This window comes from Camelus ferus, chromosome 1, assembly GCF_009834535.1.
Source record: "Camelus ferus isolate YT-003-E chromosome 1, BCGSAC_Cfer_1.0, whole genome shotgun sequence".
NCBI classification, from domain to species: domain Eukaryota; kingdom Metazoa; phylum Chordata; class Mammalia; order Artiodactyla; family Camelidae; genus Camelus; species Camelus ferus.
The window spans coordinates 29599341-29619643 of NC_045696.1; the positions used below are offsets into that span (position 1 = coordinate 29599341).

General features: G+C 31.9%; 1 protein-coding gene across 2 annotated transcripts in view; it reads right to left on the bottom strand.

The window, feature by feature from the left end:
• GBE1 (1,4-alpha-glucan branching enzyme 1) overlaps window positions 1–20303 on the bottom strand; it is a 243324-nt gene that overhangs the window by 123319 nt on the left and 99702 nt on the right. For both annotated transcript variants that reach the window (XM_032477376.1, XM_032477382.1), the window contains 3 exons: window positions 3350–3475; window positions 2383–2518; window positions 87–177 (listed from right to left, as the gene is read on the bottom strand). In XM_032477376.1, coding sequence (XP_032333267.1) covers window positions 87–177; window positions 2383–2518; window positions 3350–3475 — 353 coding nt within the window. The remainder of the gene's footprint in view (window positions 1–86; window positions 178–2382; window positions 2519–3349; window positions 3476–20303) is intronic.

The following is a 20303-nucleotide window of genomic DNA, read 5'->3' on the forward strand; positions in this document are numbered from 1 at the left end:
AAACAACACCCTATAAAATAAAGAAATTAATTTCCCTTTTTAAATTTTTTGCTCAAAAAAGAATGGATATAAGTCTTTCATTTTACCTTGAAGCTGCAAAGAAGCTTGTGACTTGGTAACCAAAACTGGCATAGTAAGCATGTTCCATGATCGCCATCAACTGAATACAGTTGTATCCTGTATAAGTAAAGGTCAAAAAGAGATTAAAAGTCACATTAAAAAAATGGAAAATATAACAATACAGCAACCTGTTTCAAAGGCAATAAATTTTACATATACTCTAGAAAATACGGTCATTTTGGAAAGTTCTACTACTTAAACATCTTTTGTCTGTCTGACCTTCTAACACAAAATCGGACAGTTAGTTCTTGAGGGTTGTACTTTAGCTATTTGAAATGTCTTCATTTTAACAAGTAATAAATGACATGCAAATATAATCTTAATTTGTCTTTAGAATATTAAAGATGGCAATCTGCATATGCTAAACTTCAGTTGCACTTGTAATAATCATATCGAATATTATGAAAGCCAAATAAAAAGTAACTGATTGCATGCCATGTACCTTTTATTTCACTTTTTTCTTTATATTTCAGTTATTTCAAGCATAAGATATACCAGCAAATCCATTTTTCTACAAGGTAGATTTTACAATGACAGCATAATTGTTTCTACTTTCCACTATTTCTTGCACCTATAAAATTACCCCAAAGTCACATATGTGCACACACACACACATCCTTCTTTTCCTTACTTGAAAATGTTTTGCTTTAATACTAAATGAAGTGACTCAAAAAGATAGGCATTTTTAAAATCCTTAATACTTACAAATATTTACTAATATGTTTTTAATGTAAGCAAATAATCAGAGAAAAAGAAACTTCAGTCTTTTAAAAAAATTAAAAATCAATTTTTTTCATCTTCAAACTTCAATTTGGTAAAATTTTAAAATATGATTTGATTGCTCTGAGAGTTACATTTCTGTAACATACATAGAAAAGATTCCTATTCTGTTCCAAAGTCTAATTCAGGTCAATACAACTTCCTGTGCACATATTTCAGTACATAATTAATACTGGAACAATTACAAATTCACATTCAGAATTAGGGATTCTTAGTTTAAAGGATAACATAAACTCTGTAATTTACAATCTGCTGAAAAGTTATTACTGCAGGCTTTATTGTTAACTATATCAGGCCTGGTAGAAATATGTATATAAAACTACTGCTCAGATAACATAAATCAAGAATATGCTTAATACAAAATACAGAGTTTGTGGTTTATTTCTCTATGATGTAGTACATATTACTCTTATGATCAAGTACCAATCTATAGCTTTTATTATTAATTTTATGTCATTAACCATTCCTGAATTATTTATGCTCAGAGTACTGGGCAAGGCAATTCAAACACAAACACGAATGAGAGAATCCTTTTCTGCTGAAACATCTCCAAGATCCAGGTCGTAAGCAGTATTATAGTGTAACATGACAGAGCATGTCAAATATGACAACATTAACATCTATTAAATATAATTAACATTGAATTCTGCAAACATTTAATTAATTTTGGTTTCTCGAACTTGACCTCACCATCTTAAGCCATCAAGATCCCTATAGAACTAGAAACTTCAACCATGAGAAACTTTTCCTCTGGCCACAATGTGGACTGTCTACCAAAAGCAGAATAATTAAACGTAGTTTATCTTCCTGCCTAGCCATTGGAGCAGGTGAGTAATATGCTGTGAAATGATAAAAAGCATTACCTGTAAAAAGAAAATAACAGATTTAAAGTGTTCTGAATCAATAATTTAGCCACACATTATTTGCTCTCCTGGCTGCCCCCATGAAGACAGGGTCTGTGTCATTAGAGTCCAAAATACAAACACCTAGAACAATATGTCTCACACAGAAAGACACACCATAAATATTTGTCAAATAAGTCACCCAGACAGGAGCTATATATACAATGATTCTGAAACAAAATGAGTTCCAGTCACCTTACAAATGGAAGCATTTTTTTCTTAACTGACTAAAATGTACAGGCTATAATCAATGACCACTTAACTTAAATTGATAAAAATTCTCTCCTGTAGAAAAGTAATTATGCTTACATATTTATCTACAATTTTGGAAGCCATCAGTTCACACTACTTAAAAATGAAATTGGAGTAATATCTCAAATTATTATGTTCTATCTTATTCCATTTCTCTTTTCTATGCTATCACTATTACAGGGCAATTTGAGAAGCCTAAAATAAAATGCATTTCTATTACATATTTAATCTCTTAACACAAAAAAGGAGACACCTGTAATTAGCTTTTCTAATAAGAGAACAGACTCATTAAAATTTTATCTGAATAAAAATCACAGTTCTTACTTACCAAGGTCTTTGATTCTTGGTAGTACATTGCATGTAAAATGTTTATAAGAAGCTATTTTTCCTTCATAGGAAGAAATTCCCACATGAGATTCATAAATTCTTAGACCTCTTGGCTTCTTTGGTTTGGAATGCTTAAACTACAGAATATTAAAATTATATATAGAATTAGATCAAAAATGCAGGTATGACACTAACAGATTAAGCATGTTAAATGAAAAGATGAAGTAACTCAGTCAAACATTTTGAAACTATTTTCACATATAAAAAGTACTGGCTACTTCCATTAAATTTTCTTTTGAAAAAAAATCCTTTTTAGGATCATAGTAATAGACCTATTTTAAACGAGTAAGGCATGCAGTGGCTTCTGGCTTATCATTAAGTGAAGATATATTTTGAGCCTAAGCCTTAGAGAAAACATAATAGCTGTAAAATGCATGTGTAATTTTAAGTGCAAAGTATTTATTAACAAGCTTCAATACCTTAAAGGACAGAAATGCGAGCTCAAAGACACCTATAACTCTCATCAATAAGACAGCCTTAAAAATTACTCTAATTAATACATTTATGAGATGTCATCACTATTCATTGTTCCTAAGGACACTGATCCTGTTTCAAGCTCATGACAGTGAGAAATATTACACGACTGGAGAATCTTTGACAAATCAGAAATTCTGGTTAAATTTTTTTTTTTAATTAGTATCTCTTATAGGTCAGTATGTAGAGATTTAGTTCTCTTTTTCTTCCACAACCTCAGAAACACACAATAAAACAAAAACTCACTTTTATATTTTATTGGCTACAGCTGATGGACTCTGACATATGTATAAGCATAATGGACACACTATGATGTAAAATATTAAACCGTTGGTGAAGAGTGAGGTTGAACGTTGTTGCTAAGTTATAAAAGTAAAAATTAATTTTCCTAGAAGTATTGGAACAAGCATTTATTTCAGATTTGTTGTTCTCACTTTATATGGGTTTTCTGGATCCCAGTGTGTCCAATCATAATTCACATTACCACCTTCACGAGTCACATACTTCGCCCACGGTGAAATACGATACAAGATCTCTCCACTTTTACTCCGAATCACTACCTAAAAAAAGAACGAGATGTTACTGCCTTAAAATACTTTCAAAACTCTAACATAATGCATGATAACTATGACAACTAAGAAAAGGAGAAAGGATCTTAAGATCTGAACAGTCACCCAGATGTATGACCTTAAAGATATTTAAATTCTATGGACCTTGCTCTCTTCATCAACAATAGTATATGATCCTTAGTCACTTCCAGCTTGAATATTTTATGATTCTCTGGCAATTTCCATCATTGCCAATCAAGCATTAGAGTGGTTAATTAAAGTAAGCATACCGTAGATGGTAAGAATATTAAATAATATTGAACTATTGAATTATTATTATATTATTATTATTGAATTGAATATTGAACATGAATATTATTTGGAAGCTACTGCCAATAAATCAATCAACAGAAGGAAATAATCCTATTATATTTTTAAAAAGTGATAAGTGAGTTATATCATCTCTTCCTTTCCCTTTTCATAACCATTAATAACATTTTCAAGATGCTAAAGGAGAAAACTGGTTTTAACAATTGTATTGTAGACACAGACAGACACCCACTAACTACCCTATGGATATTTTTCACTCTTCAACTTCCTCTACACCCCTTTCCAAGTATGTTTTACCATACAAAACTAAACATTTTCCCCTTTAACCTTTTATTTTTATATTTGCCAACAGTGTCAGTATTATCAGTATAAAAAAATAACAGTAAGATGCAAAGGCAATTTTTACTTTTTTAGACTTAGTACTGAGCAGAGAACTTTGAACTTACCAGCAGGGTTAGACAGCAGTGAGCTACATGAACAGAGCTACCAAATGACTAAAATATAGCTTTTTTAAAAGTTTTCTTTCTTTTTTTTTTTTTTTAAGTAGGAAGAGTAAGACAAAAAAATGTTCAGATCAGGAGCCACAGTGTGCTCTCAGCACTGAGAAAGAACATAGTCTTCAGTCTCCTCTAATAGAGAAAAGCTCAAGTATGCATAATTCTTGGTAATTAAATATTTGTATAATGCTTTATAGTTTAGAAAGGACTTTTATAGCCATATCTCACTTGACTCAAAAGAATCTTCATAACCCAAATATTAAGTGAGATTAAGCGAGTAGCCAGAAGTCACAGATTGGCAGAACCAAACGCTCAGCAGACCTTCTGATATTCACTGTCTTGTTCTTAACAGGCTTCCACAGCACTTCCTTCAGATATCAAAGAAGAATAAAGCATGATTTAAGATGGAGGGGGCAGGTGAGTGATAAGAAGGAATGTTTAACTCACATGAACTCAATTTTATCTCCTTCATTATGCCTCCCACTTATTAAAGACAATCATAGCTAAGTGTGCAATTGTTCAAAAAATTACCACAAAAGCATGAATGAAGAGGATCAACCCATTTCAGGAGGATTTTATCCTCCCCCCTCCCCAAATGTCCTTTAAGGCACCTAAATTTCCAGTATAATACACAACAGTGATATATTTGAGAAATATATTTTGCTCACCCATTCACCCAGAACAGGCTACAGGGAAATAAAGTACTAGAAATCAGATTTCCATGAATAACACCCTGCCTAATCCATCTACCTTTCCTCTCTTTTGCAAATGGCGCTACAACTCCTCTGAAGGATGATCATAAACCAATAATTATTTCTGAAGGTGTCTGTTGGCAGAGAGAATATTTGAAACTTTAAGTAAAGAACATGAAGAATCTCCTCATGCCGGATATAATTTCCACATTCTTTGGAACATTAATTTATTTATCTTGACATACACATGAATGTCATTAGAGGCTATTGAGTGGTGGGAGTTGGAAAGAAAAGTCCTTCTATGGGTCTTTCTCAAACCTACATATTTTGGGGGGTATACCAAGAATACAAGGCCCTGACTATTGTTGACAGGGGCCATTTCTCAGGGTTGTGTGTATAGCAAGCAACCCTGAGGAATGAGACAATGTCTCCCTGGAAGACAATGGATAGGGTTCCTTACTGTTTGCCATAGAAGAATGGATTCCCCAAGGTAAATATTCTTCAGCTATGAGGCAAACTAATCATGCACATAGCATCCATCTAGACCATACAGTGTCACCTTTATAAGACTTGGAAGACTAGGGGAACTGGTACGAGTAAGACGCTCATACTGTGCCATGAGTAATAAAGTCATTTGTCTTGGACTCAGGAGTCCTGTGCTTTCTGCCAGAATCCATGAAATAGTAAGAGGTTAATTGAGGAGCCTGAAGGTACAGTAAAAGAAAGTCCTACACCTGACAACAGACTGTTTACTCATTCCTGAATGACTTCAGTATTTTTGTTACCAAAAGTTCTACTTCATTTTTTATTAGTGTTTTCTATTAGACTTTTCTATTAATCATTTCTTCTTGGATTGGAAACTTTAATTATCCAATTCTTTTATTGTCTCTTAGTAATAAAATTAGAGCCTGGATCCTTGAATGATATGTAGAAAAAAGCTTCCTACCGAATCTGGACGCTTAACTGTAATCATTACATAAAAGGTAAATTAATTCCTCTCTTCTTGAGGCCCCTGAATTTTGGAGGTATTTTTGTTACAGTAGTTTAGACTCACCTAACCAATACATTTGCCTGCAGTAGCCACCTTACCTCACCTTTGATTTGCTGTTCCTAAATGACTGTGATAACCAAATAAGAGTATTATACAAAATCTAAATAAATCAAACTTGAGAGACAGTCTAATGAGTAAAGAATATAACCTTCTTAGACTAAACTTTGCTCATAAAACTTTTTTGGGGGGCAGCAAAGGGGAGAAATGAGGGTACTTCCTCAATTTGTACTCTCTCAAGTTCAGATTCAGATAAAAGATTTCTTAAGATGAGATAAAACTTTATGCCATTTAATTTATAACCTCAAAATACCACATGCTACATAGAAAACTAAAAAGAAAGAACTAGCTTGACTGATCTTTCAAAGATAGTAAGTCTAATCACTGATGGGTAGAAGAGGTCACCTGATACTACCAAACCGGAAGTCTCATTCACTACTAGTATGATATAAAATAGTAGGAATATTCTAAATAGCAATTTGGCAATGTGAACCAAAAATTTAAAAAAAGTAATTCTCAGTAATTCAGCAATTCTAATTACAGACATTTGCGCTGTGGAAATAATCAGAGATAGGTCCAAAGAACTATATCCTTACCTCTTACTCATAGTGTTACTTTTACTAGCAAAAAGTGAATGACAGAATAGTGCATGCTTATTAAAAATTACACTATTTAATTACACTGAAAGTTGAAAGAAAATTCTTTCAAGTTATAAAAAAGAATGTACTGTATCTTCCTAATACAAATACACACAAACTCACAGACTAAAGTATTTAAAAATAGAAAAGATATTGAGATGGATAGCTATGCATAGAGAATTATTAGTAGCTTTTATTTTCCAGTTGTATCTTTCTGCAGTGTTATCACTTCATTTCACATATAGAGCCCCTATAATCAGAAAAAAATAAGTATCTTAGTAAGGACTGCAAATAGATGAACTGCATAATTGTACGCACATTTGTGGAGCTGTGCTACTCAAGCCGCATTATATAGACATGTGCCTTAAATATACTGACCCTATTAAAAACTGAACTTTTAAAAGTATGTGAATATCACTACATATCACTGTAATAAAAAAATACATCAAATCACATTAAAGGGATAGACTAATGAAAATATGATGAATTTTTATAGAGCAAATTGATAATTTGCAAAATTATAACATTTGTAACACAGTAAAATGTAATTAGGCCCCTTTTAAAATGAGTCCAATTACCTCTTTGACTTATGGGAGGTTAACATCAAAAGACATTATTAAATTAAATAAAGAAGTCAATAAAATAAACCTCTACCTGTGCAAGAGTCAAATTGACTTAGTGAACTGTGTGAAGTCAAATTTTATTTAGAAAATGACACTTAAAACTCAAATATACAATATAAGAAACAGCTTGGTAAAACAGTGAAGACCTGAAAAGAAGTGTATGTGTGTGTGTGTACGTGTGTGTATTCATTCATTCAAAGAATATTTTTTGAAATGCTTCTTGCCAAAGAATATTGTTCCTTTGGACTAGAAAATCACTAAGATAAGATGTTCCTCTGCTGGCCAACAATTTTATACAAAAACAGTGGATGTGTTCATCTGGTTAGAAATGTTAGCATACCCTGGAAAATGGTATTGCATGTAACTCTGGGATTCATGAGTGAATGTATAGCAGACCAAAAGAAAAGCACAGATATTGAAAAATATAATTCAATTTGTCCAGATTATACTACCAAAATCACAACTACATGCTACGAAGAAAACTTAAAAAAGAAAAAAAAGGCAGGGCGAAAAAAAGACATTAATAAAGATAACTATTTACTGGAGTACAGGTCAAAGTAAATAACCAAGCAAAGTCATTTCAAACTTATGAAGCAATGTTATCTCCTCCTCTTTTAAATTGTCTCTAATTTATATTATAGTATCTAATGTAATTGATATTATATGCAATATATAAATATAAAAGTATATAAAATAGATAATTGGTATTATATTTTAAAAATAATGGGTATAGCTATACCAACATATTATGCTGAATATTCATTGTTTGTGTGTTTAAAATGTGACTAAAAATGTACATACATATATATATAAATAGAAAAATGCATATACGTACATATAGAACATAGTACAATTTTAAGTAATTTTTTGGGGGTGATGGGGACAGTTAGGTTTATTTATTTATTTTTAATGGAGGTACTAGGGAATGAACCCAGGACCTCATTCATGATAAGTATGTGCTTTACCAATTGAGCTATACCCTCCCCCAATTTTAAGTAATTTTTAGAAGTGAGTGGGACAAAAATTAAAAAGAGTGTTAGAAAAAGTAATCAAAAGTTTATATAATTAATTAGGAAAACAAGTGAGTGATGTTCCAGAGGAGAATCTGATGGTTCTACCAATGACCAGACGCCTCAAGAAATAAATGTGGTTTTTTTTCATTTTAGTTTTTATTGAAGTGTAGTTGATTTATAATGTTAGTTTCAGGTGTACAGCTAAACAATTCAGTTATCTATACACTTTTTTAACAGATTCTTTCCCATTATATGTTATTAGAAGAAACTGAATATAGTTCCCTGTGCTACAGAATAGGTCCTTGTTGTTTATCTACTTTATATATCATAATGCATCTCTGTTAATTCCAAACTCCTAATTTATTCTAACTCTGGGCTAAGAAGCTGGAACCCCTGGCTCTTGGGTAGGTCCCCTCCCCTCTCTGGGCCCATTTCTTCATCTGGAGGAGGTTCTTGCTAGTGCTGACATTCTATTGTATGAAAATGGGCTCCTCTGGTTTCTTTTCACCAGGGACAGTGTCCCCGAGGGGAGGAAAAGCTCAAAGTCAACTGTCTTAAGTGACTTACCAGCTCTATAAAAACATCAAGTCCAAAAAAATAAAAAATAAAAAGTCTAGATATTTCTATGAATGACCAGAAGCTTGAAGAAATAAACATGTGTTTTTAATATTTATAATTAACATAGTATAAACATTATTTTAAATGCATAGATATGATTATTAAAACTTCAAAATACCTTAATATAATTTAAAAAGAAGCTCTTAAATATTTTAATTCAACTATAATTTTACTACTAATTCCTATTTTTAAAAAAGGACATGCAAGTATAAATTTTTTTTCACAGTTTTGTTTGTCTGTTATTCCTGCTAGGACCAATTTTATGATTCAGTTAGCTTACTTAAGAAAGAATCTCTTTGCCATTTTGAGATGCTGAGAAACAGTCCCGCAGAAGTTGATATCCTACTCTCTAGACCATGTAAATAATAATTCATATAGCTAAAAAAAAAAAAGTCTTTGCAGACATAATAAAAGTAAAGATCTTAAAATGGAAAGATTATGAAGATTATCCGGGGGCATAGGGGGGCAATCACATATATCCTTATAAAAGGAAGGCAGAGGGATATTTTAACAGAGACAGAAAATCTAAAAAAAGCAGTATGACCAAGGAGGCAGAGACAGGAGTGATGCAGACACTAGCCAAGGAATGCCAGCAGCCACAAGAAGCTGGAAGTAGAAAGGAACAGATTCTCCCCTAAGCCTCCAGAGGGCGTATGTCCCTACCAACACTTTGATTTCAGTCCAGTGATACTGATATTTAACTTCTGGTTTCTGAAACTGGTAGAGAAAATATTTGTTGTTTAAACATACCAAATTTCTGCCACAGCCATAGGAAACTATACAGCAATTAAAAAAAAAATTAGAGGCAATCACTTTTCTAAGAATAAAATGGAATATACTTAAATTTAGTTAAATTTTGTCAATGGCATTAAGAGTTAAAGTTATGTTAATGAGTAGTTTAAATAACACATTGTATCTCTTATTAACTCCCTACTCCCAGAAAGTAGACAAACATTTCAGTGACCTTCACTAAACAAAATTAAGTCCTTCAACAAGTCCCAGGAAAAGTAAACTCCTTTAGAATAAACATTGCTGAGCTTTAGAGTTGATAGAAGAGCCTTCAAAAAAAGTGAATTTGTAATACAGCAGTTTTTATTGCTAGCCTACTCCCATGTAATTATTTTCAGGGATTAAACAACAACAACAAAAAGTCAGTCTTTACTTGACACAAATAAAAGCACTAAATTTACCATAAGGAAAAGCTAAAGAGCTATTTTTGCTACCCAATAATATACTTGTTTCATTAAACAGAAATGAGACTATTAATATAATCAGTTGACAATAACAATAATAATGCTTATTGAAGAAATTTCATTCTGCATTTTTTAATTAGGAACATCAGAAACACTATCTGATATTAAAAGGTATGTATTTCATGGTGAATTTGAGTTTATATTTCAATTAATGAGAAAAGAAAACTGAGACACTAATAAAAGTATCAAGGCAATTTTCTAATAATAATAAGTTCCTGATATATAAATGACCAATCTGTGGATAAACTTTCATAAAACTACATATAATTGACTGGTAAAATTGTAGCAATTAGGGTCATATATGAGTTATCATTGGCATTAGTGTTGTTTAGCTATTGAGCCTGCTACGTGTACCAAATGAACACAGCCTTTGTTAATTGATTTTTTTAAATTTTCTTTTAATTTTGTCTGAATATTAAAGTTCATACATTTTAGAGATCTCCATCTTTGTTTCATAATTTACTTCATAATTTTTAATTAATCAAACAAACGTATACAAGCCATATAAAATCATCATAAAAAATGGTCACATCCTTGTAATTCCTTTTACATCTACAATATTCAGGGATTGAAGGAGGTAGAAAGAGATTGAATGACTAGATTAAGACTTTTAAACTCATGTAATGCAATTCTGAACAAGGAAAGGAAAGGAAAAGAAAAAGGCAAAATCCTTGATAGTAGCTTGACTAAGAAAACCTAAAAATCAGTTAAGCTTCGAAAGCAATAATCTATTGATGAATTTTCTCTGGTTCCCATTATTTTTGCTTTGTATGAAATGTCTTGCTTTAAAACATACCATCAGAATTCAGTTTTTTTTTTCTTTAATAAGGAAGAAGATTTTCAAGGCTGAATCCTATAATAGCTTGAATAGGAATAGTTAAGGGATTTTGCCAACAAAATGAAGTCACTAATAAAAAAATTAAATTTAAAAAAAAACTTTCCTTAAAAGAAAAGATTAAGCACACTAGCTACAAAAGCTAAATTTGTTATATGACAAAAACGAGTATCAGATCAAATTATACGAAACGTTGGCATAAAGGATATCAATGTACAGAATAAAAAGAGACTGTTTTTGAGATACAATCCTCATAGCATTATGCTCCTGATTAACATCAATTGTAGAATTACAGAGATGTAAACATTCACTTCTGTCATGCTTACACACGGGAGAGAAGAAATTGCAAAATATTGTCAAAAAGAAATAAACGAAGATCAGTTTGCTTCTTCTAAAAGCAGGTCCTTATTTAGAATGATTTAGAGGGACAGATGCTCCTGTACCTATAAAAAGGAGTATTACTCCCAAAGGTTTCTATCCCAGTTCCCCAATCTTCTAGTCTAGTTAAGAAGTATTACGACTATACTGCTTTTTTTTCCGTTTCTGTCTTTTGACTGAGGCAAATCTTTAAAGAAATAAAGAAACAACTAAGTAGAACTGATAAAGTGTTTGCTTCATTTCAAGTACATCACCTGAACAAAAAAACTTATAAAGTGAGGTCACTACAGAAAGACAAAATCCAAAGGGATTATGTGAGATTTAGGAAGCAGGCATTGAAAACGATATCCCTGAGCAAGTGAGAGTAACCACTCCTAAGTGAAAAGAGTAAGAACAATGTTGAAACGTTGTAATCGGGTAAAGATTGATTAGATGTCTTAACCTAGAAAACAAATGAATTACACATGATATAAAAATATAGGATTTAAACTTCCAAGATATTGAAAGATCAATAAAGTAATAAAAGAAAAAAGCTGTGAAAAGGGAAAAAAATCAGTGAGTTTTCATTACCGAAAAAGTGTGCTTCAAAGAGACTCACCCATGTGCAGTGAAGGCTAGAATTCTATTAAGTAAACAGAATTATAATCTGGTATAATGCCAGTAAAAAGATATAAGAAGTATTTTTCAAAGTGCTAGAATGGGGGAGGTACTATTGCAGAGGAGTTAAAACTCTCTTTAAAATATTTTATTAAGTATAATTACAAAAGTGCATGATGACAAATTGAATGATTTGAAGGAAAAAATTTGATTCCATTAACCAGTCACTCTAAGTGCTACTGCAATGAAGTAAAATAATAAAGTGTTGGGGGCAGGGGTGGGGATGGTGAATAATTTACCCTTTAGAAGAAATCTAGAGAAATCCAGAGACTAGATACAGAATATGTAATTCTAAAAACCATAATATCTTTTGAGAAAACATATAATTGTATACATATTATACATTGAGACTAACTCCCAGAATATAATTAATGACTATTAAACAAGGAAACAGTTAATAATGAAAATAATTCACAGTAACATTTAAATATTCTTTATAAATTAAGGTCTCATAATACAGAGTACACTGTACTCCATCTCTCTTTACTTTCACAAAAGACATGTATTTTACCAGGTGCAGGTGGTATTAGGGGAAGGAGAACTACAAATTAAGCATGGATGAATACTGGTAAGGAAATAAGTAGTACACCCACCAAATGAGAAAGTGATTAAACAGAGTATGATGTCAAATAATGACTACATATGAGATATGAAACTCGAGATAAGCATTTGGACGCTGTCTTGTCAGCTGACAGACAGTGATGATGGGCAGAAGTAGCGGTAAACAACAGAGGTCTCACGACAGAGCTGTTTACTTTCAACCTTTCTAGTGGAGGTGTATTTAAATTATTAAACATAGATACTCCCATCTTATGTAGGTAGCAAAGGCACAGAACAGCAAATGAACTTTGATCTCCAAGTGTGGTAAGCCCTCTGGAGAAAGAGGAAATCTTCTCTGACAATGCAGTCGATAAAGCACAGGTCAGGGAATTACGCATCTGACTTCAGCATGAGGCTCAGAGAATAACCATGTGCTGAGATGCAGTGACCTATGGCTCACTGTTTTCACATGCATATATATTTCATATATATACATGCCCATGAGATTTTTTTCCAATCATGGGCACACTGAGTTAACTCGAGGAAATTTCTGGCTTACTGGCATATAGAACAAACTAAAAGATGAAAGACTGAAGAGTAAAAATAACAACAACAAAAAACTTTAAATCGAAGAGGGTTAAAAATTAATGTTGACATTTAGCACACATTTAACTGTGCTACTCAATGAAAGAATTCAGCTTAAATGTAAATATTTAAATCATGAAAAAATTATATATTAAGTACTTTACCATGAGAAAAAGGTCCTGTAGGCATATCATTGTTCATTATTATTTGAATTCATTATTATTACTTGTCCAAAGTGCAAATACTTCTATTAAATATAACCAAAAATAAAACCCACCTAAAGAGTCACAAAACATAATTTTCTTACTTTTTCTGGCACAGCATTAAAAGATCAAATACTAAATACTAAAATCTCTCTTAAAAAATGCCTACATAATTAGAAGAAAAAAGCAGTAAAATACTCTTACTTTTAAAATACTCCTGAAGAAAAATAAAAGTGTTCAACTCTCCAGACTTCATAATCGTATTTAAAATCTACTATGCCCACACTGAAGCACAAAAGAATAAAGGATTCTAAAATAAGTGCAAGATATCTCACAGTACATGGATACAAGAAAAAGAAAGTTTGCTAATACATTGAAAGTAGTTCTAGAATCAATATTCACATAAAGGGAGCAATCAGAGAACAGGTATTTAAGGACAGTCTAATTTTCTAGATACCTGTGATTCACTTCTATAAGCACTAAAACGGAAAGAGAAAGAGAATATGTTTTATGGTTATCCTTCTAAAATGTATTATACATTCCCTTGTGGCCTTAACAGAGGGAATTAAACACTTGTGGAAATTGATTTGTATATGCTGAACTGTGACATGTCTGGAATGGGAAGATTTCCCCCTGAATTCAGTAAAAAGAATATTAGACTTTTGTATCTGTCTTTGGCAGCACTTTTCAGCCCTGGATGTGCAATGAGAACTACCTGAGAAACATTTTAAAATAAAGATGCCCGAGCCCTATTCCTGTCCACTGTCACTGCTCTACCTGTCACCCTTGACTTCCATTCTGTGGGCTACAGTCCAGTATCCTTAGGAGATAAAAGCTAGACCTGAGAAAGCAAGAGACAAGTAGCTGCAGGGACCAGGGTTCCAATAATAAAATTATCGATTTTTATTTTTTAAAAAGTTGTCATTGAAGGAAAGAAAACTAACACCAGAGTTTACAGGGAATATATTTTCTAAACCTTGATAATAATAAACACCTTTTCAAATGACAAAATGTATTTTGAAGTAAAATTTGTCTCAATCTCTGCTTTGAATCTTTAATGTATTTCTTTTTCAGTAATAATTTACAATTTGTTTTCAAGTTTCATCTCCCTAATTATTCCCAATCATTTTGTAAATTCCCCTCACTTCAATCCCTAAAGGCAACCAGGCTAGCTCAAAATTTATTCATTTGTGGTCCTGAGTATACCCCATGAATCTCCTCACATGATTTAGTTATCAAAAATTTTCCACTGTACTTAAGAAGGCCTCATAAAAGAGTACGGTGAATCTACTCAAGTTTCTGATTTTAACCCTCTAGCTTAACCCACCATTTAAAATATTTCACAATTTCTATAGTATGTATTACATAAATCATTTTGCAAAATAATATTTGTCATGGCTACTTTAGCTGCCATTACTAAAACTGGATGATTTCCTTTTCAATACTGTGTTCTTAGTAATTCCATTTACAATCTTTATTTAAAAGTTGTAGATAATGTTAGCTCTTTCGTCAGCCAAACCGCTTCCTGGCATTTCTTCCTGTAACAGAAAGGATGGAAAGCTTAAAAGAGAGAAGATGGGTGAGGGGGAGCAGGAGGTGGGGGCCAAGGAAAATCTGAAACTAAACTGAGATTTCAAGCAGTACCCTTACCTTGAAAAATAAGAGAAAGATGCTTTGACCTAAGGTAGCACATGATTTTAAAAGAACACATCAAATTTAGATTATGAGACACTGCAGTCAAAGTAAGTTTGATAAAAGAAGTGGAAACACAGGCTCATGTGAGGAAAAGCTGGAGGTAGAACCTGGAAAGTGGCGGCCTAAAGACCTGGAGGAGAATGGACCAGATTTCAAGATTAGATGGGCAGAAATAGAAAACTCCTAAGATACATCTAAAACGTACCAGCACTATGAAGACAAACAGTACATACAGTATGCCCAAACCTGAGCCTACAATGACCCAAAAATGCTTTGAAAAGATAAAGAAAGCACCTGTAGGATTAATTTCTTCAGATGTTATTATTACTTTTGATATAATTATTAACTTGAAAATGAGTTCATGACTCAGAAACAAATGGAAGGAGTGATGTTCAGCTGAGAAGCAACTGTTCATGACACAGCCTCTAGCTCCTCTAAGGAAAGACCGTATTTACAGGTTAGCTTACAACTGCTTTAATCATCAAACAAATATTTATTAAAAGTACCCAAAGTAAAATTACCTATTTGCCAGAAATAATGTTTTAAGATTTAGAGGTGAGTGAGGTGTACTTTCATGTCTGACTTACAGATTCATTTGAAAGAATGACAAAAATATTTGCATGAACAGAGATTTATAAAAATCACCCACTGTAATTAGCAGTGTAAGATACAATGGATTATTATTTCATTATTATCATCACTTCAAACCTCTCAACATGACTGTTTGCAAATGTGACTTCTTAAGTCAATGAAATAGAATTAACTGGTCATCATACACTAAAAATATTTAGCAGAATGACAGAGTAAATCTTGTTCAATATAAATATGCAAATATCAATGACACATATTTACAAAGGCAACAAACAAAAGCCATTACCTGTATATTCTTTAATTTATACTATTTCATTAAATTCTAATTTGTATATAAAATAAAGCCTATTCTGAGAGTTTTCCCCTTAAATTCAAAGCCAGTTCACAACCATGTTTCATAATAGTAATACATATATTTATATATACACACATATATATTCACATATATTATTGTTGTATGAGCTTCACTTAGATACTATAGGCTGAAGTAGTGATTTCAACCTCTTAGGAACACTTATTAAATAATTACATTCTGCAAGTAATTTACGAAAATTAAACAAACAAATGAAAACTACCAAATTGATATTAGACATGATAATGTTTAAAGCAAAACAACGTACTTTCACTCTTGCAAACTTTATTTTTATGTTACATTTAATTAGTCTTCTTGGGATATGGTAACGGTTAATTGAAAATCTTTAAACCTGAAGTACCTCGTCATAGTCTATATATAAAGTTACAAAGGAGTACACAATAAAATCTAAGACCATATCTAGCAAGACACTCAACACCACTAAAAAATTTACAAGTAAATTCAGAGCACTTCAAAGAGTCAGATGCAAGCAGCAAAGACGGTAGACAACAAAAATGCCATTCGAAGCAATGGTAGTGAAGGCCAAACACTGATTTTAATACCTCAAGAAAGTACAACATTATCATAAAATTACATTAGCTATTAAAAGAAACAGATTTGTGAGATATCCATTAAGTATATTAATAAGCTTTTATTTCTTTTTATAATAGTCAGTTATGCCAAGGTAGAATGCTTAGCCAGAGTAAATACTCATTTCCAGCTTGTAGATATCACTCCATTCATATGAGTATGGAGTTTATTTAAGTAAGTAAAATAGCAATGTGCCTTTTGAGATTTGAGATTAGGAAATTGGGAACCAACAGGCATAGAATAATCACATTTTTATGATTTTTTTAAAGTATATAAGTACAGAGAGAGACAGAGAAACAAGGAGAAAGATGGTCTATAACTGCCTAGAAGTAGATCAGGAAGAATATTGACAAAAACTAAAACAGAGGATGGTAGTAGTGAGCACCAGGCTGTTAATTTTGAGAAGAGCTACTTTGCTATTTTCTTTCCATATTTCTTAATTGTTTTGAGTTCTGTTTTTTAAAATATTTTATGAATCATGTTTAATAATTACAAAAGAGGTAAAACTGACTCTCTTTAAATAAAAATAAAAGCATTTCAAATATCAAAATAAAGTTTTCCTGGGTTGAAACTCATAAAACGGCCTGTAGTTCTCAAACCTCAACAAATATATATGTGCATATGCATATGGAAGTTTAACTTTGTTATTAATGCTGGGAAATTCCAAAAGAAAACCATTCCAAAGAAAAATATTCTTTCTGCATCTATATCCTCAGGAAGTTATGAAAACTGAAACTGTAGTGAATAATTTAATCTCAATCAAAATGCCATGCCTCTGCTTTCCAAAAGAGGGAGATATAGCTCCACTGCCACAAATGTATCAATTTGACACATAAATAATATAATTGAACCATACAACTTATTGAGTTACTGAAATAAAATAATTTCAAGAAAAAAACTTTATGTGTTTATTTTAGCCTTCTGATTTTAATTGCCTAGAGAGCACAGTAAAATCTATGAAAAATATCATGATCCACAATAAAAAAATGGAAGTTGCTCCAGCTCTTTTATGGAGCTCTCAATTGTAGAATAAAAATATGACAGAAGTCTCATAGTGTTTGGATTTCGAAAAAAAAAAACACAGATTCAGAGACCACAGATGTTATGGTTACTAAAAATTATGGGTTCTGATTATTCCACGAAAATCAGATTTAATATTGTTCAGAAAAACTAGAGATAAAATGTTATCCATTTCCTGCAGTGATTATTAAAAATATGAATATTAAGTGCTATACCTGGGGGCTTTCTACTAAAAGCATTGTCCACAAATCTTACTTTATATTTGAAATCAAATCTTTAAAAAAAATGCATTGCATCTTTTGGGGGGAAAAAGAATATATTCTACTTTATAAATTAAAAAAAAAAAGAATATGAATCAATGAATTTAAAGGATTAAAGGAAAAATATTTGTGCTATATCATGACCAAAGAAGATACACCAATGACGAAAGAAGGGATATCAGCATCACATCCGAGATATTAATTGAACTTGATAAAAGTAATGGCATTGCTTCATGGAAAAGTATATCCTAAAAAGAATGTGAAATCTTTCTAGGTTAAATATACACACATATACATGTAAATGTAAAATGCAAGCAAGCTAAAACAGTTGAAAACAGGGCACCTATTTATTCAGGATGCTATTTACCATATTTATTTATTTTACCCACTCTGTATGTAATTACAGTTAAAAATAGATCAAATCAAATCACCAAGTTTCCACACATTTAAAAATAATAAGGTTTGAGCCAGTTGATTACCACAGTTCTCCCAACTTCAGCGTGAAGTCCGTATATTGCAGAGGATAAAACAGAAGGTAAACATCTCAGCTTGATTATTGTTTCAGCCACTTATGACATCAGACAGCCTAGTCAACATCCACTTCTTCAGCTAAAACTGGGAATAATGATAGTATCTGTACCTCATAGGACTGTTAAACAAGGGTTAAACCAGAACAAGCTGTTAAGCAAATAAAATGTTTAAAATAGTATCTTTCAAATACAGAATACTCAAATGTTTTTAATTCAAACAACAATTGTGAGTCTAACAATTTAAACAAAAAAAAGGAGAACAGTATCCCTGGAAGACTATCCACAGTCACGAGAAATACTGCAAATAAAAACATCTCTGCTAATAATGTTTTCTTACACCTTCAGCAAGGACAGATCTCATCTGCGACGAGAATGAGCGAACTGGTATTCTGTAGACTTAGATTTTACTAACATGAAGAGATGCATGATCTTGGGCAACCTATAACTTCCTTAAAATTCAATTTTGTTAACTAAAATAAGAATATTGGACAAGGATGATCTCGAAGGTTCGTTCTTGCTTGCAAATTCAAGAATGCTCATTATGAAGAGAAAACAAATTACGTGTATGTGTACATACATATATGCAGATATAGAAATAGATAGCGAACAGGATAATAAGAAAAGAATAAAACAGCAGATGTAAGTTCTGAGGCTATGTGAAAAATCGATGTTTAATCATAATGTTATTTCAATAAGGAAGGAACTTCTAAGCCATTTTGAAGAAGGAAATTGATTTGGAAAGGCAGAATACAGAAAATGGGCTAGTCTAGGGAAGGAATGGAATAAAGTAGATAACCAGAGGTGGAAAAAACAAATCCAAAGAGAACAGCAAAACCTGATTCTAGAGGATTACACAAACCTTCAAATAAGAAACTGGCACACCGAATAGAAGGAAGTTTAAAAGAATTATTTAGTTAATAAAGAAAATAAAAACAACACACTGAGGAGCTTAGGACTGAGTTAACGGCTAAAAACAGTGTCAAGTTCAAGATAAAAGTAATACTGACTTATACCATTAGATCATTTTTATCCTTTAAAGGTGTCTTCACAAAGTCATTGGTTGTGACATGTAAAATATAAACATACTGAACAAATAAACCGAGGAACCAGGATATAAAATCAATAAGCTAATTACTAATAGTTAAACCATAACCCAAAGCACTTGACCCCAGCCCAATATTAATTCTATAAGGCCAATGCTTCCAAACCTGTCACCCATCAAATCATCAGAAGCTGTTTAAAAGTACAGAGCCCTATTTCTTTGTGATGCTGATACAAAGCTGTCTTTGAAAACTACTGTCTTTTGTGGTGGAAATGCCACTGGAGTAATTTAGACAAAAGGCAATACAGGCTGGAGCTACCAATGAAAAGAATAATATTCAGGAATTTCTACAGAAGTAGAATCAGCTAAATTCCTCCACTGAATGTAAAGGAAATAGACAAAGGTAAAAGAACTATAAGTTTATAGGCAGACGAGAGGATTGCAGACCCTTTAAGAGTGGTAAGTAAGTTGGAAGGTTATACTGGTTTACAAATGAGAAGAAAAAAAAAAAGCTTTGTTTCCTCATATTAAATGCCCATTTTACAGTCAAATCTCATCAGATTTTGAAATATACACATATAACTGAAAGATATATGAATTTTTTGCAATATGTTCAGAGTTTTTTTTCTGTCAAAATTAAGCAATTTAAAAAGCTACGCGCAATATCTGAGTGTATATGCATGAATATACTTCATGTTTATATATAGGTTTACTTTCTCTCATCCCCCAAGGCCAAAAGTTTACATGCACTGTTGAAACTCAGAGCTAAAAAGTTAAACTATATTGATTTCATCATTTACTCTTCTAGGGAAAAAAAAAATCTTACATTAAAATATTTAAGCCAGTAAA